Consider the following 24,834-nt stretch of genomic DNA (forward strand, 5'->3'; position numbering starts at 1 on the left):
TGATGTTTTCCCTAGACCAACATTGCAGGGAGGACTGACTCTCATCAGTTGTGTCTGTCTTTCATGTGTATGCATTGGAATGAACTTGCCTAAATATTCATACATACAAACACATAATAAACACGTGTAAAAATATCTTCTTACTGACATTTTCCTCCTCTTTCTAGGAAACAGAAAATATAAGTTTGTATTCATTCAATGTAATCCCATACTATGTTCATTCTGTTTTCTTTTCATTTATGATATACTCTGCAAGCATAGCAGAGTAATACTAATAGAGTCAGGGATTGGTGTTTTCCCTGTAAGACCCCCCTTTCTGGGAACCCTACTCTAGTCTCTGGAGAGAAAGCACACCCAAAAAAACAGGAGAATCCTTCTTGCTGCAAACACATGAGGCAGTTTAATGGCGGAGCTCTGGGCAGAAATGCATCTCACACAGGAGACAGTGGATTCGACCCTGAGGCTCAAAAGCTATGTGTTTTTATGGGGTAAAGGGCTTAGGGGTGGGGAATTCAGCATAGTGACACACTATTGTCTTATTCAAACATCAGCAAAAGACTAGGTGAAGGTCAGGGTGTCAGAGTTCTGTGAGTTGTTGACTCAGTTCTGATACCCCTGTTATGTCCTCACATTCCTCTTTATCTTTATGGTCAAGCTATTCCCAGGAATGCTTTAACGATGGGGCATGCCAAGATTTGTTTTTCTTTGTTCTCAGCCCCAGGCAGCCTCTAGGCTCACAAACAACCAGCAATTTCTGAGTACTTTATATGACTTACAGGTCTTGAAATTTCATCTTTCTTTCAGCCCATGGGATGTGTCTCAAGTTTTCCTGATTATTAGTTGGCCATTCTGTCAGTCTCTGATCTTGTTTTGTTTGCCATATACCATATACTGAATCCCTCTTTAGGTCAGTCTATAAAACTCGAGTTTCTTGTTTCTTCTCAAATTGGAAATGAAGCTATTTCAGAACTGAGGGCATAGCACAGCTCATATTTCTCTACTATGACTACTTTCTTTCATTTAAATCACTGTCTCATTGATTCCACATATTAGGAGACACTATAAGCATAATACATCTTAAATGTAACAAAATATGTCAAGAAACAGGATATGGTGAGTAGGGAAGTGATTATTAGGTTGTAGATGAATAACTATGATCAGAAGACACCTAAGAAGTTCTCAAGGAATCAATAATGAAAAGAAGAAAGAACATTGCTTTTATTAGGTTTAGGTATGGGCCTTGAATTCCTGATCTCTCCAAAAGTTTAACATGCAGGGTTGTTGTATCTTGTCAAATGCTTTTACTGCTGGTAAGGAAATGATCATATGATTTTTTTCCTTTGAATTTGTTTATATAGTTGATTACATTAAGGACTTTTCATATATTAATCCGACCTTGCTTCCCTGGGATGAAGCCTACTTGATTATGTTGAATAATGGTTTGGATGTGTTCTTGGATTCGGTTTGCAAGGATTTTATTGAGTATTTTTGCATCAATATTCATAAGTGAGATCAAAGTTCTTTTTTAATTGGGTCCTTGTGTGGTTTAGGTATCAGAGTAATTGTGGCTTCATAAAATGAGATAGGTAGTGTTCCTTCTGTTTCTATTTTATGGAATAATTTTAGGAATGTTGGTATCAGATCTCCTCTGAAGGGCTGCTAGAATTCTGCAATAAATTCATCTGGCCCTGGGATTTTTTTAGATGGGAGGTTTATAATGATTTCTTCTATTTCCTTGTGAGATATGGATTTGTTTAGATAGTTTACCTGCTTGGTACCTGTTTTGAAAACCATCCATTTCATCTATATTTTCCAGTTTTTTTGAGTATAGGTTTTTATAGTAGGGTCGAATCATTTTTTTTTTTTTTGAAATTCCTCTGTTTCTATTGTTATGCCTCCCTTTTCATTTCTGATTTTGTCAATTTGAATACTGCCTCTTGGCCCTTTAGTTAGTTTGGTTAGGGGTTTATCTATCTTGTTCATTCTCTCAAAGAACAAACTTTTGGTTTTGCTGATTCTTTTTATTGTTTGTTTTGTTTCTATTTGGTTGATTTCAGCCCTGAGTTTGTCTATTTCCTGTCTTCTACTCCTCTTGAGTGAGTTTGCTTCTTTTTGTAATAGAACTCTCAGGTGTGCTGTTAAGTTGTTAGTGTAAGATCTCTCCAGTTTCTTTACCAGGGCACTTTGTGCTATAAACTTTCATCTTAGTACAGCTTTCATTGTGTGTGTATGATGTGTCAACATTATCATTACATTCTAGGAAATCTTTAGTTTCTTTTTTTATTTCTTCCCTGGCCAAGTATCATTGATTAAATAGTTGTTCAGTTTCCACATGTATGTGGGATTTTTGTAGTTTTTGCTATTATTGAAAATCAGCCTTAGACCATGGTGATCTGATAGGATGCATAGTATTATTTCAATCTTCTTTTATCTGTTGTATCTGTTTTTTGGTCGATTTTGGAGAAGGTACCATAAGGCACTGAGTAGAAGATGTAGTCTTTTGTTTTAGGGTGAAAAACTAAAAAGTGGATTTTAGCAAAATAAATAAATAAATAAATAAATAAATAAATAAATAAAATAAAGTAAAAGATACCCAAGATACAGTCTACAGATCTCAAAAAGATCAACAAACTGAAGGAAGGGTCCAAGTGAAGATGCCTCAGTTCCACTTAGGAGAGAGAAGAAAACAATCACAACTGCAGAGGGAAAGTGGGACCTGGATGGGAAAGTAGATAGATGGCAGCAGGGGAAGGCTAGTGGAGAGGAGAACCTGTCAGGTATTAGGTGAGGGAAAAGGACTGTTTCATTCCAGGCTCAGAAAAAAATACATTGGAGTCATGATGCATAGGCATCTGCAATTCCTTGACAGAAGAGAAACATATCTTCTTCAAAACTTAAGTTATCAGATTTTCTCCCCACTGTTATTCACAGCTTAAACAATATTTTATAGCGAAGCATAACTCTGGGACTCTCTCATCTTAAAATAAAGCTCTTTTCACAATGACACCAACTGATAATAATTTTAGAAATGCACAGAGGGGGGTGCCTTGACAGCGGAGTCTCCAGACACCCGCAAGGACCCACATAGGATTCCCCAAAGGATCCTAAGACCTCTGGTGAGTGGAATACAGTGTCTACCCCAATCCAATCGTGTGGGATCTGAGACTGCATTAACTAGGGAAGCAGATAACCCGAACTGAGCTGGGGCAGAAGTCCATTCCTATCCACTGGAGCACTGGAGTGCCTTGCCAGCAGAGTCTCCGGACACCCGCAAGGACCCACATAGGATTCCCCACGGGATCCTAAGACTTCTGGTGAATGGAAAACAACTTCTGCCAGGAGGCAGGTTCGAACACCAGATATCTGGGCACCTTCCCTGCAAGAAGAGAGCTTGCCTGCAGAGAATACTCTGACCACTGAAACTAAGGAGAGAGCTAGCCTCCCAGGTTCTGCTGATAGAGGCTAACAGAGTCACCTGAGGAACAAGCTCTAACCAGAGAGAACTATAACAGCTAGCTTCAGAGATTACCAGATGGCGAAAAGCAAATGTAAGAATCCTACTAACAGAAATCAAGACCACTCACCATCATCAGAACGCAGCACTCCCACCCTACCTAGTCTTGGGCACCCCAACACAACCGAAAATCTAGACCCAGATTTAAAAGCATATCTCATGATGATGGTAGAGGACATCAAGAAGGACTTTAATAACTCACTTAAAGAAATACAGGAGAGTACTGCTAAAGAGTTACAAGTCCTTAAAGAAAAGCAGGAAAACACAACCAAACAGGTAGAAATCCTTAAAGAAAAGCAGGAAAACACATCCAAACAGGTGATGGAAATGACCAAAACCATACTAGACCTAAAAAGGGAAGTAGACACAATAAAGAAAACCCAAAGTGAGGCAACGGTGGAGATAGAAACCCTAGGAAAGAACCTGGAACCATAGATTTGAGCATCAGCAACAGAACACAAGAGATGGAAGAGAGAATCTCAGGTGCAGAAGATTCCATAGAGAACATTGACACAACAATCAAAGAAAATACAAAATGCAAAAGGATCCTAACTCAAAATATCCAGGAAATACAGGACACAATGAGAAGACCAAACCTACAGATAATAGGAGTTGATGGGAATGACGAATTTCAACTTAAAGGGCCAACAAATATCTTCAACAAAATAATAGAAGAAAACTTCCCAAATCTAAAGAAAGAGATGCCCATGATCATACAAGAAGCCTACAGAACACCAAATAGACTGGACCAGAAAGGAAATTCTCCTGACACATAATAATCAGAACAACAAATGCACTAAAGAGAGAATATTAAAAGCAGTAAGGGAGAAAGGTCAAGTAACATATAAAGGCAGGCCTATCAGAATTACACCAGACTTTTCACCAGAGACTATGAAAGCCAGAAGAGCCTGAACAGATGTTATACAGACACTAAGAGAACACAAATGCCAGCCCAGGCTACTATACCCGGCCAAACTTTCAATTACCATAGATGGAGAAACCAAAGTATTCCACGACAAAACCAAATTCACACATTATCTTTCCACGAATCCAGCCCTTCAAAGAAAAATAACAGAAAAAAACAAAAACAATACAAGGACAGAAATCATGCCCTAGAAAAAGCAAGAAAGTAATCCCTCAACAAACCGTAAAGAAGACTGCCACAAGAACAGAATGCCAAATCTAACAACAAAAATAAAAGGAAGCAACAATTACTTTTCCTTAATATCTCTTAATATCAATGAACTCAATTCCCCAATAAAAAGACATAGACTAACAGACTGGCTACACAAACAGAACCCAACATTCTGCTGCTTACAGGAAACCCATCTCAGGGAAAAAGACAGACACTACTTCAGAGTGAAAGGCTGGAAAAAATTTTTCCAAGAAAATGGTATGAAGAAACAAGCTGGAGTAGCCATTCTTATATTGAATAAAATCAACTTCCAACCCAAAGTTATCAAAAAAGACAAGGAGGGACACTTCATACTCATCAAATGTAAAATCCTCCAAGAGGAAGTTTCAATTCTGAATATCTATGCTCCAAATGCAAGGGCAGCCACATTCATTACAGACACTTTAGTAAAGCTCAAAGCACACATTGCACCTCACACAATAATAGTGGGAGACTTCAATACACCACTTTCATCAATGGATATATCGTGGAAACAGAAACTAAATAGGGACACAGTGAAACTAACAGAAGTTATGAAACAAATGGATCTGACAGATATCTACAGAACATTTTATCCTAAAACAAAAGGATATACCTTCTTCTCGGCACCTCATGGGATCTTCTCCAAAATTGACCATATAATTGGTCACAAAACAGGCCTCAACAGATACAAAAATATTGAAATTGTCCCATGCATCCTATCAGACCACCATGGACTAAGGATGATCTTCAATATCAACATAAATAACGGAAAGCCAACATTCATGTGGAAACTGAACAATACTCTCCTCAATGATACCTTGGTCAAGGAAGGAATAAAGAAAGAAATTAAAGACTTTTTAGAGTTTAATGAAAATGAAGCCACAACATACCCAAACCTATGGGACACAATGAAAGCATTTCTAAGAGGGAAACTCATAGCTCTGAGTGCCTCCAAAAAGAAACTGGAGAGAGCACACACTAGCAGCTTGACAACACATCTAAAAGCTCAAGAAAAAAAGGAAGAAAATTCACCCAAGAGGAGTAGACGGCAGGAAATAATCAAACTCAGGGTTGAAATCAACCAAGTGGAAACAAGAACTATTCAAAGAAATAACCAAACGAGGAGTTGGTTCTTTGAGAAAATCAACAAGATAGATAAACCCTTAGCTAGATTTATGAGAGAGCACAGGGACAACATCCTAATTAACAAAATCAGAAATGAAAAGGGAGACATAACAATAGATCCTGAAGAAATCCAAAACACCATCAGATCCTTCAACAAAACTGGAAAACCTGGACGAAATGGACAAGTTTCTAGATAGATACCAGGTACCAAAGTTAAATCAGGATCAAGTTAACTATCTAAACAGTCCCATATCCCCTAAAGAAATAGAAGCAGTCATTAATAGTCTCCCAGCCAAAAAAAGTCCAGGACCAGAAGGGTTTAGTGCAGAGTTCTATCAGACCTTCAAAGAAGACCTAATTCCAGTTCTGCACAAACTATTCCACAAAATAGAAGTAGAAGGAACTCTACCCAACTCATTCTATGAAGCCACAATTACTCTAATACCTAAACCACAGAAAGATCCAACAAAGATAGAGAACTTCAGACCAATTTCCCTTATGAATATGGATGCAAACATCCTCAATAAAATTCCCGCTAACTGAATCCAAGAACACATTAAAGCAATCATCCATCCTGACCAAGTAGGTTTTATTCCAGGGATGCAGGGATGGTTTAATATATGGAAATCCTTGGAATTACGCTATGAAACACTACTGAAACTGATATTTATCTCTGGGAAAGAATCATAAGATTGATTGTTTGGATTTGAACATTATATTAACTGGTACAAATGAAGATGCAGAATTAGAAGAGATGCCTTAGGTCAGATTCCAGATAAATAGGGTGACGTGATGGTTATGGGAAATAGTGTCAGACTACAATGAAAACCAATCACAAATTTTAAATTATCCAGGAGAGTATACATGAGCAACTGAGGTTAATTATATTTCTATAACATATTTGAGTGAAATTTAAGAGGAAACAGTCATTCAAAAATGGCCATGTACTTAAGAAAAGTTCAGCATCAGAATATGCAATATAAGCTTAAGAACCTTGAAAGGTTTATACAATAGACATTCATAAAAAAAATTCGGAAAGGCTCAGGGGGCTTGGCATTTGTCCACTCAGTGAAGGATGCTCATGCTATTTTGAAAATTGAGCCAAAGGCATTCACCAGTAGGTTCCTTCTGCCTGGAACCTGCCAGAATCTATGTGCACACATAAGTTCTACCAAATATAACATAGATGAAGAAGACAGAACTTCAGGTCCTCTGTAAAAGATAAATACTCTTTGTGAGTTTATGTCATTTGCTTCTTATTTGATTCATATCTCTCCAATGTTATCCAAATCTGATACTTTAGGGGCTGGAGAAATGGCTTAGCAGATAAGAGTATTGTTTTCTCTTCTAGAGGTCCTGAGTTCAATCTCCAGCAACCTCATGGTGACTCATAACCATCTATAGTGTGATCTGATTCCCTCTCTGGCATGTAGGTATACATGCAGATAGAACACTCATATACATTAAATTAATAAATAAGTAAAGTGTGAAACTTGTGTGTGTGTGTGTGTGTGTGTGTGTGTGTGTGTGTGTGTGTGTGGGTTTTCTAGACAGGGTTTCTCTGTATAGCCCTGGCTGTCCTGGAACTCACTTTGTAGACCAGGCTGACCTCGAACTCAGAAATCCACCTGCCCCTGCCTCCGGGGTGCTGGGATTGAAGGCGTGTGCCACCACTCCCAGCTTAAAGTGTGAAACTTAAAGATGAAAGAGAAAGCATTTCTCTCAGTCCCACCACAACCCACCCCCAGATGTGTACAACATATTTGTTTTCCAAATAAGTCTGGTATCCTAGTAATTCATAGGTTTGCAGTCTGCAGGGGTTCCAAGAGGGCAACACATATAATCCTTTATCTGACATGCTTCCCTCTGAAATTTATGTTGTTCTGAAAGACCCCGAGAGGAGACCCTCACTCAAGCCTCGGGATAATAGCGGACTCCCAAGAACTCATGAGAAACCAAACTTGATGCAAACCACATGAGGCTTTATTTGGATAAAGCCAGAGCTCTGGGGATGACTCTTATCCCACGCAGGGGTAGAGGAGTCTCCCTGCTGGGGAGATTTTCCGACTCTATCCCAGCAACCAATATCACAAACACCTGGCAGTGAGGTGCAGCAGTGGGCACACACCTGGGTTCAAGGAACAGTCAGAACATTGGCAGACACACGGTTTCAAGGAGTGGCCAGAGCAATGTGCACCTCTGTTTTTCTAAATCAGTGAAGCTAGTTCTGCTAACAATGAAATCTATTTTGCCAATTTCAGGGCTTCTATGACCTTTTTTTTTTTTCTGTCAGCATCATTCAGTTCAAGTATATATTTTTCAGAATATTTCCAGAACATAAAAGAGACATATGTTTTAGATGGGATATAACAAAGTTTTATTGAGAAATGTAAACTGATATTCCTGCTGAAAGGGAAATCACAATAAATTACTAGGAGATTAGTCTGGATTTTAACTTACTGTCAGATGACTGAATTTGTTAAAAGTATTCAGTTCACAACAGATGGGAAGGTTCAAACTGTTTACATTTTTAAGTAAACCACTCTTTCAGAATTTGCATGTACTGAGAATTAATCATGCTATTTAATTACATTAATTAATGTAATAAAATGCTGTTAATTAGCTTTTATCATAGTAATTTAGTACAAAGTTCCCACACAGAAATCACATGATTTCAGAGTAGAACAGAGATTTTTTTTAAGTAAACTAGAGGAGGAAGCTTATTATGTAGTTAAATATTAGAAAATTCGTACACTTTCATTTTCTTTTTATTCTTTTTTTAATTGGCTATTTTATTTATTTACATTTCAAATGTTATCCCCCTTCCCAATTCCTATCCACAAACTCCCTCTCTCCTCAGCCCTCCCTATGCCTCTATGAAGGTGCTTCCCTACTTGCCCGCCAACACCCCCGCTCAGCACCCCAGCATTCTCCTATGCTGGGTCATCAAGCCACCACCAGACCAAGGGGGTCCCCTCCCATTGATGGCAGTTAAACCAGTCCTTTACTACATATTCATATGGAACCATGGGCATCCATATGTGTACTTTTTGGTTGGTTGTTTTGTCCCTGGGAATATGGGGGCCTGGTTGGTTGATATTCTTGTCCTTTCTATGGGTTCGCAAACCTCTTCAGCTCCTTCAGTCCTTGCTCTAACTTCTCCATTGGGGTCCCTGAGCTTAGTCTGATGTTAGGCTGCACGCATCCACTTCTGTATTGGTCAGGCCCTTGCAGAGCTTCTCAGGGGATAGCTATACCAGGCTTCTGTCAGCAAACATTTCTTGACATGAGCAATAATAGTGTCTAGTTTTGGTGAGTGTAGATGGGATGGATCCCTAGGTGGAGAAGTCCCTGGATGGCCTTTCCTTCAGATTCTGCTCCACTCTTTATCCCTGTGTTTCCTTTTGACAGAAGGAATTCTGGATTAATATTTTTGAGGTAGGTGCTCCCATCCCTCAACAGGGGACTGTGCCTATCCACTAGTGTATTAGTCAGGGTTTAACTGCTGTGAACAGACACCTGTGGCCAAGGCAAGTCTAATGAAAAACAACAATTAATTAGGCCTGGTTTGCAGGTTCAGAGGTTCAGTCCATTATCATCAGGGTAGGAACAGAGCAGCATCCAGGCAGCCGTAGTGCAGAATTATCTGAGAATTCATCATCTTCATCTAAAGGCTGATAGTGGAAGATTGATTTCCAGGCAGCTAAGGTGAAAGTCTTAAATCCCACACCCACAGTGACACACCTATCCAACAAGGCCACACTTCCACATAGTACCACTCCCTAGGACAAGCATATTCAAACCTTGGAAACTGGAGATAGTCTCTACAGGTCCTCTCTCCACTTTGTTGGGTATTTCAGCTAATCTCCCTATTGGGTCTTGGAAACCTCTTGAGTCCCTGGCATCTGGGACTTTTTAGTGGCTACACACAATTCCCCTTCCCTCACTGCTACACACCTCCTTTCAAATTCCTGACCTTCTGAACTTCTCCCAGATCTCCTCCTGTATCTGAACTGACCCCTCTTTTCTTCCCACCTTCTCTCTCTCTTAGATCCATCTTTCCCTCTACTTCCTGAGATTATTTTCTTCCTTCTTCTGAGTATAATTATAGCATCCACACTTTGGTGTAGTCTTCCTTCTTCTTTAATTTCCTATGGTCTGTGAGTTGTACACTTTCAATTTCCTATTAAATCAAAATGGCTGGTGATAGATCACTGACAATGGCATTTAGTCTGCTGACACTGAAAAAAGCCAGTCTCTGAGGATGAACAGTAAACTACATCCTCATTATGTGTGTAGCAATTCTGTCTACAGTAATCTGTGGGATCATAACCTGCACATTTAAATCCAGCCCAGACATTCTTGCATGAGTATAAATGGGGAACATTTAGAAAAGGAGGTTTAAAAGGCCAAGTTTCAGCCTATGCTACTGGATCATTACTGAGATAATGAGGAAGAATCTTCCCTCCTATGCCGTGCTCCTGTGAAGTGGGTAAAAATGGGGATAGAATACTTCTCATCAGGGTATCCAAAAACTTAAGTCAAAGAGAGGCCCATTGGACATGCAAACTTTATATGCCCCAGTACAGGGGAACGCCAGGGCCAAAAAGGGGGAGTGGGTGGGTAGGGGAGTGGGGGTGGGTGGCTATGGGGGACTTTTGGTATAGCATTGGAAATGTAAATGAGCTAAATACCTAATACAAAATGGAAAAGAAAAAAAAAGAAAGAGAGTTCAGGGAAAAGGCAGAGAAAGCAAAATTACTATTAATCTACCAAAAAGCTGCCTGTGGTGCTTCTGATGGGGAGAGTGCTCTGTATATTGAAGAAGCTACTTCATACTAGATGTTAGTACACAGCCATCACTCATGTCCAGACCCCTGGAAAATCAGCAAGTTCAGGCTCATGCTACAACACCTTTGCCTTTCATATTTATGCTTTAAAAGACCCCAAGCATTCCCTCACTACAGGACAAAAGTCCCGAAGACTGAATAGATCATGATTCTCTTGATGATATTTAAGGCTGGATAGTCAGGATAAAGACAGGCATGTGTGATCTTTTGTATTCCAATATCTGTGTTATAAAGATGCACAATCATTTCTGGGTCATATTTTGACTGGAGACTTTGACCCACATGAAGATAGTGAGACTGCTGCCTGAATCAGGATAATTTCTCCTGTTACTGCTCAGTAATGATAATGGGCAAGTATCATTTGTAATACACAGCAAAGTCACATATTGAGTAGCAGTGTTTTGTGTTATAATATTTAAGTTTTATTACTAGCCAAATCTTTAGGCTGAGATTGTAAGAAACAGTAACAAGTGGCAGAAAAGAGCAAAATATGGAAGATCTCAAACTGAATAACAGTGTATCCTTTTAGTCTGTCCTTATTGAAAGAACCTCCATCTTCGGACAGTCAGAACTTCAAGTGACTCAGGTTTTGGGGATCAGGGTGTTAAATGTGTACCTACTGTGCTTTTTCTCTTTTTTTAAACTGAAGTTAGCAGTGTTAAAGCTGTAAAATATTATTTTTACTTCATTAATAATGTTACCAATATATTATCATTTTAATTTTACAAAATGTCTACTCCAAACTAACAAGCAATTTACAAGGAGAACACATATTGTTTTTTAATCAATCAGAACTGTTTGAATGAGTTAAAGACCTAATAGTGCTCTGACAGCAGGATATTCTATTTTACCCAAGTATATCTTTGAAATATATCATTCAAAATAGAGCTCACAAACATAGTAGTGTGTTATCATGTAGTAATGATATCTACAATTTTAAGTCATTGAATAGAAATGCATACTCTGGAGGCATATATGTAGCCTGACCTTGGGCATCTGAAGTCCCTAGGATTGTGTTAAGTGGTGATAGAAGTAGCTGTGCCCAACACTAACTGGTTCCCAGTGATTTGCATGCCCTCACTGCACTGCCTTGGGGACTTCTTCATATACCAGTTACATCCTGTGCATTGTCATTGCAGTATGGGCATGAGTACCCCTGTTCAGTTCCTTGGGCTCCTATTGCTCTGGTTTCCAGGTAAAAACTAACTAAAATGAGACTTTTACTGTTACACTGTGATTAGTATCAACTTAAATTTCAGACATGCCCTTCCTTATCATGCAAAACTATGTGGATACTTCTTACCTTTTCACCTCTAGGTGTCAAATGTGACATACAGACTACCCAGTCTTTACCCTCCCTGTCTGCATCTCTGGGAGACAGAGTCACCATCACTTGCAGGGCATGTTAGGGCATTAATTATAATTTAATCTAGTTATAGCAGAAACCAGGGAAAGCTCCAAAAAGCCTGATATACCATGCAACCAACTTGGAAGATGGGATCCCATCAAGATTCAATGGCAGTAGATCTGGGGCAGATGAAAACATAGAGAATAAATGGTTGTTAAAGATGTTTCCAGAAGTGCTATCAATGCAAAATTGATAGCACAGAGCAAAGTTTTATAAACAAAACAAAATACCAACACAACAACAGAGATCTATACTCTATTCCCTTGTGTTTTTAGAAATCATGTATAGGTAAGATCTATTTCCTGTTTGTTCATAATATCTCATTCTTCTACCTAGCTGTCTGTTCATCTCCAGTATACCCAGTCTCTTTTTATTGTTAAGCTAAGTTTTATTTATTTATTTTTAACACTTTTATGTTTTCTTGTGGATTTCACATCATATAATCCAATTACATTCATCTCACCCTCCATTCATACTGATACTTCAACCAGTTTAAACTAAGCCTCCAACAGAGAAAAAAATCTTGTCTTGTCGAACTGGATCAGACAGCAGACACTTTTGTCCATACTTCTTTGCATCCAAATTTTTATTGGAATGACTCATTGGCCTGGTACCAGGCTACATATAGCAACATTACTGGGGCTCCTATTGGATCTTTTTGTTTCCCTGTGTCATGAAGACCCTGCACTTTCAGATTTCTAGGACTGACCCCTTCAGGTACTAAATCATGTCAGTAATGGAGCAAGTCAGTGAATTAGTCATGTTGTAGTAGGCCAGTTCAAATCCCTGGAATGAGGCCTGAGAGGTATCTGAGCTAGTCAGGCCTCCAGCCTTTCCACCCTCAAGTCACTGAAGTAGGCTTGCCAGCAACCACCGCAAACAGGGCCAGCTAAACCTTGTACCTAGTTGAGGTACAGGGTCTACTCTCCTCGGTGATGCAGCTGTTGATGGACAAAGACAGTTTTCCCACTCTAATGTCCCCAGGGCAAGTTGTCTTGTCTGTCATAGATGGTGAAGGATGAAGCAGGGTAGGAATATGAAATATTTTCTGAGCTACTGACTAACAGACCTGAGGTAGGCTCAGCTCTACTGTGCTCATGACATTGGGGTTAGCTCACTTGCAACCCTCATATTCAGGGATATCTCTACTGTGCTGCCCAGGTAAGATGAAGGGCCTGCACTCTTGAGTGCCAAAGCATTTGAAGGGTAGAGCTATCGCTTCCACTCTGTTGACCTTGTGGTCAAACGTCCTGTCTGCTGTATGTTGCAAGATAATGGGTGGCAGGGGTCAGCATCTTTCCTTGCCCATGTCACCAAATGGCAGAGAAGTGGCAGGGTCAGCTTTCCTACAATAAGGTCCTTAGGTTCAGCTTGTCTGCCCCTGCAACTAGGGTCAGCTCTATTGTGCTGCCCAGGCAGGATGCAGGGCCCTCTGTTCTGAGTGATGCAGCTGGTAAGGGCTATAGCCAATTCTCCTGCTCTTATGACTCCAGGGTCAGTCTCCTGCCTGCCATAGGTGGAGAGCAGTGAAGAGGAGGTCCCATGCATGGTAGTGACATGTGCTAGTGCAAGTTCTCATAGGTTGTTTGTATACTCTGTGCCAGCACACCCAAATCTCCTGCAATGTGTGGGCCCAGGCTCTTCTGAGTACTTGGCTAGGGTCAGCATCAACTCTCCTGCTCTCATGTATCCCACCATGACTAGATGAGTGATGGAACAAGTTCTGCCCAGCCCTTGGACATCAGCATATCTCAGGGTAGCAGCTTAGACCATGGATGTTTGCCTGGATTTGGTAGTAACAGACACCTGCTGCTACAGGGCTGTGGACCCAGTCATGGCCCCCTGGTGGCAGCACAGGCCAATACTTCATCATGGTCCTAGATGTCATCACCAGCTACTCACATGAGGCTGTTCCTCATAACCCTTTAGTCTCCAGTTCTGCCTGTCTTCTTGAAGAGATCAGAATCATCTGGTTCTGACCTCATCCTGTAAGTCTTTGTTAATGCTTCATTTGTGAAATATTCATTGGGTTCAAAGTGAAATTCTAAGATAAAACTCATAGGCTGGCCAGCATCCACAGACTTCACTTTAATATCTTTCAAGTGCTTCAGAATAGGTTCATCATGTTCCTGAACCATATTACTGACCAAATCAACATTCTTAAAAACTGTCAACCAAAATTCAAGAATTCCTTTAGGGTCTTCTTTTTCTTCATCCTTCATCTCATCTTCAATCTTGCCCTTTTCTTTCATCTCCTCCGAAACTTCATTCTCCTTATCTGGTTTCCACTCATATTCTTCTTCTGTAGGTTCATAGATTGTATTAATGATCTCAAATCGCTTATCAAGTAAAGACTGATAGAGAACATCATACTTTCTCTTGAGATCATGAACTTCCTCCTAGAATTTGGCTTCTATCTGTGCCCATTTAACTTGAAAATTCTTGAGAGCATTCACTCATCTTTTGACTACCTTAGGCAAGCTTTCAATGTATCCTGTTGGTGTGTCTACTAGACCATCAAGTCCTTCCTAAACTGCTGCAAGAATCTGAGGATTTTGCATCATCTGAGCAGTTAGCTGACATGCTTTGATTTTTGTTTCTTCACCAGATTCTCCTTCTCCTTCTTTCTCCTCCTCCTTCTCCTCCTCCTCCTCCTCCTCCTCCTCCTTCTTCTTCTTCTTCTTCTTCTTCTTCTTCTTCTTCTTCTTCTTCTTCTTCTTCTTCTTCTTCTTCTTCTTCTTCTTTCTTCTTCTTCTTTCTTCTTCTTTCTTCTTCTTCTCCTCCTCCTTCTTTTTCTTTTTCAACATCTTCCAAATCTTGATCAAGTTCAGACTGTTCTTTGTTGTCAATGTCTGCCATCTTGTAAGAATTCCAAATATCGTTCCAGGAGGCTCGGACACTGAGATGGGCAGCTGGAACTGTGCAGGCAGTGGCTCAAGACACCAGCGGCGCGGCTACAGCGGCGGCTGGAGGCTGCGCTAAAAAAAAAAAAAAAGTTCTCCTTAGCTTTCTTTTTTAGTTTTTTATAATTTTTATTACATATTTTCTTCATTTACATTTCAAATGCTATTCCCAAAGCCCCCTATATCCTCCCCATCCCATGCTCCTCAACTCACCCACTCCTGTTTCCTGGCCCTGGCATTCCCCTGTACTGGGGCATATGATCTTTGCAATACCAAGGGCCTCTCCTCCCATTGATAGCCGACTAGGCCATCCTCTCCTACATATGCAGCTAGAGACACAGCTCTGGGGGGGGGGGGTACTGGTTAGTTCATAGTTAGGACACAGGGCCCCTAATGAAGGAACTAGAAAAAGTACCCAAAGAGCTAAAGGGGTCTGCAACCCTCCTTAGCTTTCTTACTTTCATTTCTGTTAGCATATGAGCTTCACCACTGTGGTAATGTTGCAACTATAGAACAACCAAAATAAAACAAAATGAAACACAACAAAATAAAACAAAAATAGCCCTCAAATCTCAAGGAATATATGAGATTATGCTTAACCGCTATGAAGAGTCCCAGTTGTCATTACAAAAACAAAACTCACACATGAAAATTCTATAACTGATCTTTTCCTCTGTAGCCAAGTATGAATAACTTTGACCTGGGAACACACATTTATTTTATACCTAATCCAATTTTTTACTTGCTAATAGTTTGATGAACATTTTCTAATAATAGAACAAAGAAATTCATGAACTGAACCATTTTTCAATTCATCAGTTGAAACAATAACAAGAATATTAAATTTAGGTGGGGAAGTCATTGCTGTAGTCTTTAGACACACTCTAAAAACATTCTTACTTCATCGTGTGATTAAGGTAGCCTACTGTTTGTTAATGAAACCCCTTCCCTGCTAGTCACAAGAACATCAGGTCAGAAAGAGTAGTGGGTAAGTAAGAATGCTTTTTACGGTATCTAAAGTTTGCCAAAGCTAAACAGTAATTAGTCTCAGGAATAATATGAATTCAGAACTCTAAGTGATACATGTTGTTGTGACTGAGGTCTTATATATTCACCTACTATATATCCTACTTTGATACGTAAATAAGCATAGTTAAGGCTGTTAAGTCTTTCTTTTTAATTAATTAAAAGTAGTCATGATTAGGAAATATATTCTATTGTTTAAAAGAAATGAATATTTTAAACTCACAAACATTTTTAAATACACAATTTTTAAACCAATATGAATTATTTCACTGAGTTAAAGATTTATAGTTACTTCTCTGTTGTATATTACCTGATAGCAAAATATTCCTTTATATGTCCTCATATATCTTTGAAATATGTAATTAAAATCAGACTTTAGGTATATTATAAATTTTTAAATAACCTCCAAATGCCACTTTAAAAGCTTTAAAAAGGAATTCATTCCCTGGAGACCTATATGTGGTCTCACATTTGTGGACATTTGTGGACACAGGGCTTCTACTAAGTGCTGAGATGAGCAAGCCTTGCAGCTGTGCCCAGCACTAAATAGTTTGCAGTGATTTGCATGCACGCACTGCACAATGGTGGGGACTTATATGACAGTTACACTCTGTGCAGCTGTCAATGCAATCAGGACTGAGAACAAACATGAGGACCCCTGCTCATTTCCTTGGGCTGCTGTTGCTCTGTTTTCTAGGTAAAAAAGGACTAAAATGTGAATTTCACTGTTACACAGTGATTAATTTTGACGGGCATTGGGGCATGTCCTCTCTTATAATGCTTAACTATGAGGGTACTTAGTATGTCTTCACTTCTAGGTGGCAGATGTGATGTCCAAATGACCCAGTCTCCATCCTCCCTGTCTGCATCTATGGGAGACATAGTCACCATGACTTGCCAGGCAAGTCAGGGCATTAGCATTGATTTAAACTGGTTTTAGCAAGTACCAGGGAAAGCTCCTAATCTCCTAATCTATGGTGCAAGCAACTTGGATAATGAAGTCACATCAAGGTTCAGTGGCAGTGGATATGGGACAGATTTCACTCTTACCATCAGCAGCCTAGGAGATGAAGATATGGTAACTTATTACTTCTACAGTATTATAAGTCTCCTCCCAGAGTGATACAAGTCATAACATAAGCCTGTGAGGAAGCAGAAGTGAGAGACCAGGATAAACCAGCTTCTCATTCTCATGGACTTGTGAAATACTTTCTCAGATGCCCAGTATTGGTTGAAAGCTCATGGAGAGTCATTGGTTTTGATAGAAGAGGCTACCCAGTCCTTACTGTACTCTTCCTTCCATTTCATTTCTAGCAGTATAGAGTACCAGTCTCTTTCTGCATTAGGTGAGTACACTACAATTCCCTGTGAGAATTCTGAGTTGTAGCACTAGTTGGGAGTCAGACAGAATAAGAAAAGCTACAGTGGATGATCCTAGAACACATTCCTTAAATAAAGAAAAAATCATTTCTAAGAGAATCAAACAGTCGAAAGATTGCTGGTTTTCTCAGAAAAAGCTACAGTGCAGATGTCAGAGAACGAGAAGGCAATCTACCATGATCCTCTACTGTGTCATGAAATTCCAGCAGTGGAAGTGAAATAACAGCTTTCATCTCTCTGTAGCATTTCACAAAGAATGTTTTTGGCTCCTGTGTCCACTGAACCATATTTAAGAATCAAACAATATTGAACCACATGTGTATGATTTTTAATCCCACCATGTGAAATGTAATATAGATTTGTGTATATGAAGTCATATAGATTAAAAGGTTGTCTTTATTATGCTTTAAGAAGTAAAAATAAAGAGTTGATATTTTAGAGCATAGTTGAGAAACAAAACGTCAACATATGTGTGATCTATTCTTTTCTCATGTTTTTAGATGTTGTATGTAAGATCTATTTCTTATCTTTTAATGATATCATTCATATATACATCAACCTGTCCATGTAGAGGACATAGAGACTTATTACAAATGAAAAAATTCAAGTCAGAATGTATACCACATTTACAGGCTTTGGATTTTCTTAGTTATGCTGTCCTTTGACATTCTACATAAATTCTAGAATGATATTTTCCACTTTAGAAGTTCCTTCAGAAACATGAATTTCATTACATTGAGTATATGTACCAGTTGGAGAAAATATAGATTTAAAAATGGTTCATATAGCTGGAAAGAATGACCAGTGATTAAAAGCCATTGTTTTTCATGGAGAGTACCTTGGATTGATTGTCAGCAACTACCTGGTGACCCACAGCTATCTAGAACTTCAGGTCCAGGAGATCACTACCTTCTACTGGCTTCTGAGTGCACCAGCCATCATGCAACATACTTAAAATTATGGAGGAAAAACACTCACTGGTGTGAAGCAGATCTCTGTCAATTCCAGGCCAGCCTGGTCTACAGAGTGAGTTCCAGTACAGTCAGGTCTACACAGAAAAACTCTGTCTTGAAAGGCCAAAATGAAAAAGAATGATTCACACTATGAAAATATTTATATTCTCTATTCATTTGTACACCCTTTAAAATACAAGGGCTATTCTGTTATACTTGGTGTATGTAGATTTGTTGACACTTCTAAATATTAATGTTGAAATGTCTTTCTTTGTAAATTTTGCTTTATTTTATGACTTTCATTATGTAATTTACTACATTTTCTGTAGCTGAGTTATTTATTATACACAAATGAAAAAAAGTAGACATTTTTGTCTCTTGTGTGATATGAGGCATCAAGTGTGCTAAGTTTTATCAGTGGATGTGATGTTTGCCTGAGCTTCATAGACATTTCGTAACAGTAAGACGTTTTTGCCACATAGCAATAGAGGACAAAAGTCATAGGTTTATTACTGTACAAGTTTGTGTGATTTTATGTTAAACCCCTAGTGTTCTGCACTTTAGATATGGTGACACATGATTTAATCATTACATTGTTAGGTTATGGTCTTCTTTTCATTCACTCGGTACTTGGGTTTTTTTTTTTTTTTTTTTTTCTTTTTTTATGTTCTTTTAGAAATGAGAATCGTTACCATGTTCCATTGTTAGTTGGAAGCTCATGTTCTGCCTTTGTTCTTTCTTTCCTTTTTGAGACACCATCTCTATATGTAGTACAGACTAGATTCACACAAAATATCCTCCTCAATAAGTGTTATGAATTCCACCATTATAAACATTTAATTCAACAATCAGCTTCTTCTTGTGCAAATTCCACATCATTTTATTGATAAAATAATTTCTATGTTTCCCAGGGGGAGTTTGACTTCACTTTCAAAAAGTCAGGGGTTGTAAAGTCTAACAGAGTCATGAATTGACTCGATGTATTTTTCGTGTTAAGATGAAGTATCCTGTTCCGCGGGATTCAGTTATCCATGGGTGCTAGGGGGACCGCAAACCTGGAAGGAGATGGGAGGAAAAGAAAGAGGAATAGGAGACCAGGAAGGGTACCTATGGAGGTCTCCTTTATTAGGCTGAGGTGCCTTCTTTTTAAAGCATACATCGTGGGGAATATGGGAGGGGTCGAGGGAGAATTATACAAAGAACAAAAAGTGGGCATCTGCTGACATGGGGGCCGAAGTCAGGCGCCAGGCAGCGGGCACTCTGGATCTTATCTCTGGAACATCGATCCTCCTTGACAGCCTTGGGGGGTCAGACTGGGCTCAGGCGTAACTCATGTCCTTGGGTGGCATGGGAACTCAGGAAGAGATAGGGAAGAGGGGACTATAATTCAGCTTTTACAGCCTCAGGTGCCAAGAAAGCAATAGGGAGGAAAGGGGGGTGATAACCAGCTCTTAGTACAAGGTCATTTGGCCTGTTAGGGAGATTGTGAAGGGCTCACTTTCTCACGGGATGGTCTCTGACAATGAAGATGAACAGTTACGGACTAGAGAAGTAGTGTTATAGTTGAAACTATAGTGTTTTCCCAAGTACCCATGTTGAAAACTCAAATTCTTAGTTCATTTGTATACCATTAGGAAACATTAGGAAGTGGAAGAAAATGAGAGACTGCACCTAGTTAGGAACAGAAGTAACTGCAGAGTGCCTTTGGAATAAAGGTTTTGTTTTGTTTTGTTTTGTTTTGTTCTGTTTTGTTTTTCTGTTTTGTTTGTTTTTGTCCTTAGCACTTGGCACTAAGGTCTCTGTTTCTTTTATTTTTTGAACAAAGCTTCTCTACTTCATGTACCCTCCAGCACTGTACTCTATTTCAATCCAAGCCTGGAAACAATACATTGGAGTCATGATGCATAGGCATCTGTGATTCTTTGAGACAAGACAAAGATATCCTCTTCAAAATTTAATTTTTCAGGTTTTTCTTCCCACAGTTATTCATAGCTTAAAAACTATTTTATAGACAAGAGTAATTTTTTAACTTTCACATCTTAAATAAAGCTATTTTTACAATGGCATCAACTGATAAGAATTTTAGAAATGCACAGTGAAGTCAAATAATGTTTTCCATTACCTTTCTGTGGTTAAATGCCAATTTCTTCAAAACTGATGAAAAAATGTTTTCCTTATAGTTCCAGAAGTCAGCAGTCCCCTGAATTAAACTCATGGATAAGGAGATCTGTGGACATCCTCTATAGTCCAGGAATTAGAGTCTAATGCTAACATTTATTCTTCCAGAAAACTACCACATTATCTTGAAAATTTTGCACTATCTCCCACAATTTTCTTTTCCACTGCAACAACCAGTCTGTATAACTCAACTCCCTCTCTCCCTACTAGAAAAAAAAACATCTTGATCTCAACCATATATTTCAACATGTCCATACCATCTCAAACTCATAACTTAATTATACCTGACAAATTCTTTTCGCATGTCAATTTCACTTAAAAAGTTCTAGAGTATAGATTTGGGTAGTTATGGGAGGGATCAGTGAGATCCATTATTCTTGAACTAGTAACTCCTATTTGCTCCTTAAAATGTTCTTTACAAAGTCTAAAACATCCAGAGGAAGTGTTAATTAAGCAACAGAGTAGCAACACACACACACATCTCAAGGTATACATATATTTACTAAATATGCATGGTTTAGAGTTTCCTAAAAAGCTTTTTAATGCTTTTAGAAGGATGCAGTGCTTACTACAGTACCATCAACACACACTTTCATAGGAAGATATGATCTAAAACATTTCTGAGGCAATGGGGCACTCACAAAAATGGACCTATCATGACAGCCGTCTGACAGATCCAACAAGCAGCTGAGTCAGAGGCACATATTTACACCAAACCAGTGGATAGAAAGAAGCACCTGTCCCCTGTTGTTGAAATAGGGAAGGCTGAAAGAAGCTGAAGATAAGGGTGATCCTGTAGGAGGACCAGCAGTCTCAATTAATCTGGATCTCTGAGATCTCTCAATCATTGGGCCACCAAACAGGCAGAACACACCAGCTGTTATGAGGCCCCCAACAGTAGAAGACTGTTGGGTATTTGTTCATTCAGAGATGATGCACCTAACCCTAAAGAGATTGGAGGCACCAGGGAGTTTAGAAGTCAGGTAGAATTGGGGGTGTGTAGATCGATGTGAAGACAGGGGTGTGGGGAGGAAGTATGGGATGTGGAAGAGACAAAGGAAGGATGAGCGTGGCAAGAATAAAATATGGAGTGTAAAAAAATAAACTAACTAAAATGAAAATTTCCTTATATTTTCTTACAAAGCAAACTAAAGGCTTGAAAAGAAATAGAAAAGATTGGTCTCCTCTAGAGTATTACTATTTAGATTTCAACCTCTCCTGATAGCAAAAACGTAATAGAACTATTTAATTCAAGAGTTTTCATTCAGGTCTGAAGTGTGTCCCAGGCTTGTGCATGAAATCCTCTTCCTCAGGTGATATTGCTTTTGGACTCTGTGGCTTCTGAAGGAAGATGACCAAGTTAGATTGTATGACCCTGAGTGCCTAGACCTGAGGGTTTATTGTGTCCTCAATCTCTAGTTCACTCTTGCTCCTGTCTGTCACAGGGTCAGAAGCTTTGTACAACTACAGAGTTATTGCCACTTGATGCTTATATTGGAGAAATAGAGAATGCAATCATTTTGGGGTCAAGAAGGTCTCCTTCAAGATCTCATTGTTATATCTGTAAGACTAGATAGTATATGACATCTTTGAAATCCCTGTAGATAGTTTCTGAATGCAATGGGTATATTTCTGATAATGAAATAAAGAATATAACAGATTTTCTAGGAAGAAAGAGATGCCGAGATCATTGAACTTGATGGAAAGTGTAAGCAGAATATGAAGGCAACCCAAGACATAAAACATACCTAAAGAGGCGGTGCCATCTTCGGCTCCAGACAACAGGCCACCTTCCTGGTGAGTGCACAGGGATCCGCCAGCCCTAGAGGTTTGTGCCTCAGGCCCTGGCAGCTGGAGCCTCCTTGGCTCCAGGACGCAGGCTGCACGGGTGAAGGTGTGGAATACAGAGGCCAGCTGTTTCTGGGACAGGTGAGAGCCAGAGAGCTTCTGAGGCAGCGCCATCTTCGGCTCCAGACAACCGGCCACCTTCCTGGCCAAAGCAACACAGCTTCTGGGAAAGATCCTGTTTTGGGCCATCATCTTCAACCAGGAGGAGGTCCAACACACCGGATAACTGTGCACCTTCCCTGAAAGAGGAGAGCTTGCCTGCAGAGACTGCTCTGACCACTGAAACTCAGAGGAGAGAGCTAGTCTCCCACATCTGCTGATAGAGGGTAACAAAATCAACAGAGGAACACTCTCTAAACAAAGACAACTACAACAACTAACTCCAAAGATTGCCAGATGGCGAAAGGTAAACGTAAGAATCCTACTAACAGGAACCAAGACCACTCACCATCATCAGAACCCAGCACTCCCACTTCACCCAGTCCAGGACATCCTAACACACCTGAAAAGGTAGACCTGGACTTAAAAGCATTTCTCATGATGATGGTAGAGGACATAAAGAAGGAATTTCATAACTCACTTAAAGAAATACAGGAGAACACTGCTAAAGTCCTTAAAGAAAAACAGGAAACACAACCAAACAGGTAGAAGGCCTTATAGAAAAACAGGAAAACACATCCAAACAGGTGATAGAAATGAACAAAACCATACTAGACCTAAAAAGGGAAGTAGACACAATAAAGAAAACCCAAAGTGAGGCAACGCTGGAGATAGAAACCCTAGGAAAGAAATCTGGAACCATAGATGCCAGCATCAGCAACAGAATACAAGAGATGGAAGAGAGAATCTCAGGTGCAGAAGATTCCATAGAGAACATCGGCACAACAATCAAAGAAAATGGAAAATGCAAAAAGATCCTAACTCAAAATATCCAGGAAATCCAGGACACAATGAGAAGACCAAACCTACGGATAATAGAAGTGGATGAGAATGAAGATTTTCAACTCAAAGGACCAGCAAACATCTTCAACAAAATTATTGAAGAAAACTTCCCAAATCTAAAGAAAGAGATGCCCATGAACATACAAGAAGCCTACAGAACTCCAAATAGACTGGACCAGAAAAGAAATTCCTCCCGACACATAATAATCAGAACATCAAATGCACTAAATAAAGATAGAATACTAAAAGCAGTAAGGGAAAAAGGTCAAGTAACATATAAAGGCAAGCCTATCAGAATTACACCAGATTTTTCACCAGAGACTATGAAAGCCAGAAGAGTCTGGACAGATGTTATACAGACACTAAGAGAACACAAATTCCAGCACAGGCTACTATACCCAGCCAAACTCTCAATTACCATAGATGGAGAAACCAAAGTATTCCACGACAAAACTAAATTCACCCATTATCTCTCCACGAATCCAGCCCTTCAAAGGATAATAACAGAAAAAAAAATACAAAGACGGGAACCAAGCCCTAAAAAAAACAAGAAGATAATCCCTCAACAAAACTAAAAGAATACAGCCACAAGAGCAGAATGCCAACTTTAACAACAAAAATAACAGGAAGCAACAATTACTTTTCCTTAATATCTCTTAATTTCAATGGACTCAATTCCCCAATAAAAAGACATAGACTAACAGACTGGCTACACAAACAGGACCCAACATTCTGCTGCTTACAGGAAACCCATCTCAGGGAAAAAGACAGACACTACCTCAGAGTGAAAGGCTGGAAAAAAATTTTCCAAGCAAATGGTCTGAAGAAACAGGCTGGAGTAGCCATTCTAATATCGGATAAAATTGACTTCCAACCCAAAGTTATCAAAAAAGACAAGGAGGGACACTTTATACTCTTCAATGGTAAAATCCTCCAAGAGGAACTCTCAATTCTGAATATCTATGCTCCAAATGCAAGGGCAGCCACATTCATTCAAGACACTTTAGTAAAGTTCAAAGCACACATTGCACCTCACACAATGATAGTGGGAGACTTCAACACACCACTTTATTAATGGACAGATCGTGGAAACAGAAACTAAACAGGGACACAGTGAAACTAACAGAAGTTATGAAACAAATGGACCTGACAGATATCTACAGAACATTTTATCTTAAAACAAAAGGATATACCTTCTTCTCAGCACCTCATGGGACCTTCTCCAAAATTGACCATATAATTGGTCACAAAACAGGCCTCAACAGATACAAAAATATTGAAATTGTCCCATGTATCTTATCAGACCACCATGACCTAAGACTGATCTTCAATAACAACACAAATAATGGAAAGCCAAAATTCACGTGGAAACTGAACAACACTCTTCTCAATGATACCTTGGTCAAGGAAGGAATAAAGAAAGAAATTAAAGACTTTTTAGAGTTTAATGAAAATGAAGCCACAACGTACCCAAACCTATGGGACACAATGAAAGCATTTCTAAGAGGGAAACTCATAGCTCTGAGTGACTCCAAGAAGAAACGGGAGAGA

General features: G+C 39.3%; 2 pseudogenes and 1 further gene; 2 read left to right on the forward strand and 1 right to left on the reverse strand.

Moving 5' to 3' along the window:
* Window positions 1-24,834, forward strand: part of Igk (immunoglobulin kappa chain complex) — a 3,171,119-nt gene that overhangs the window by 533,148 nt on the left and 2,613,137 nt on the right.
* Window positions 14,306-14,650, reverse strand: Gm5309 (predicted gene 5309; annotated as a pseudogene).
* On the forward strand, window positions 16,631-17,097 carry Igkv11-118 (immunoglobulin kappa chain variable 11-118; annotated as a pseudogene). The gene is given in 2 exon segments: window positions 16,631-16,679; window positions 16,801-17,097. Coding segments are annotated over 2 exon segments (346 nt in total).

The sequence above is a fragment of the Mus musculus genome, chromosome 6, assembly GCF_000001635.26.
Source record: "Mus musculus strain C57BL/6J chromosome 6, GRCm38.p6 C57BL/6J".
Lineage (NCBI taxonomy): Eukaryota > Metazoa > Chordata > Mammalia > Rodentia > Muridae > Mus > Mus musculus.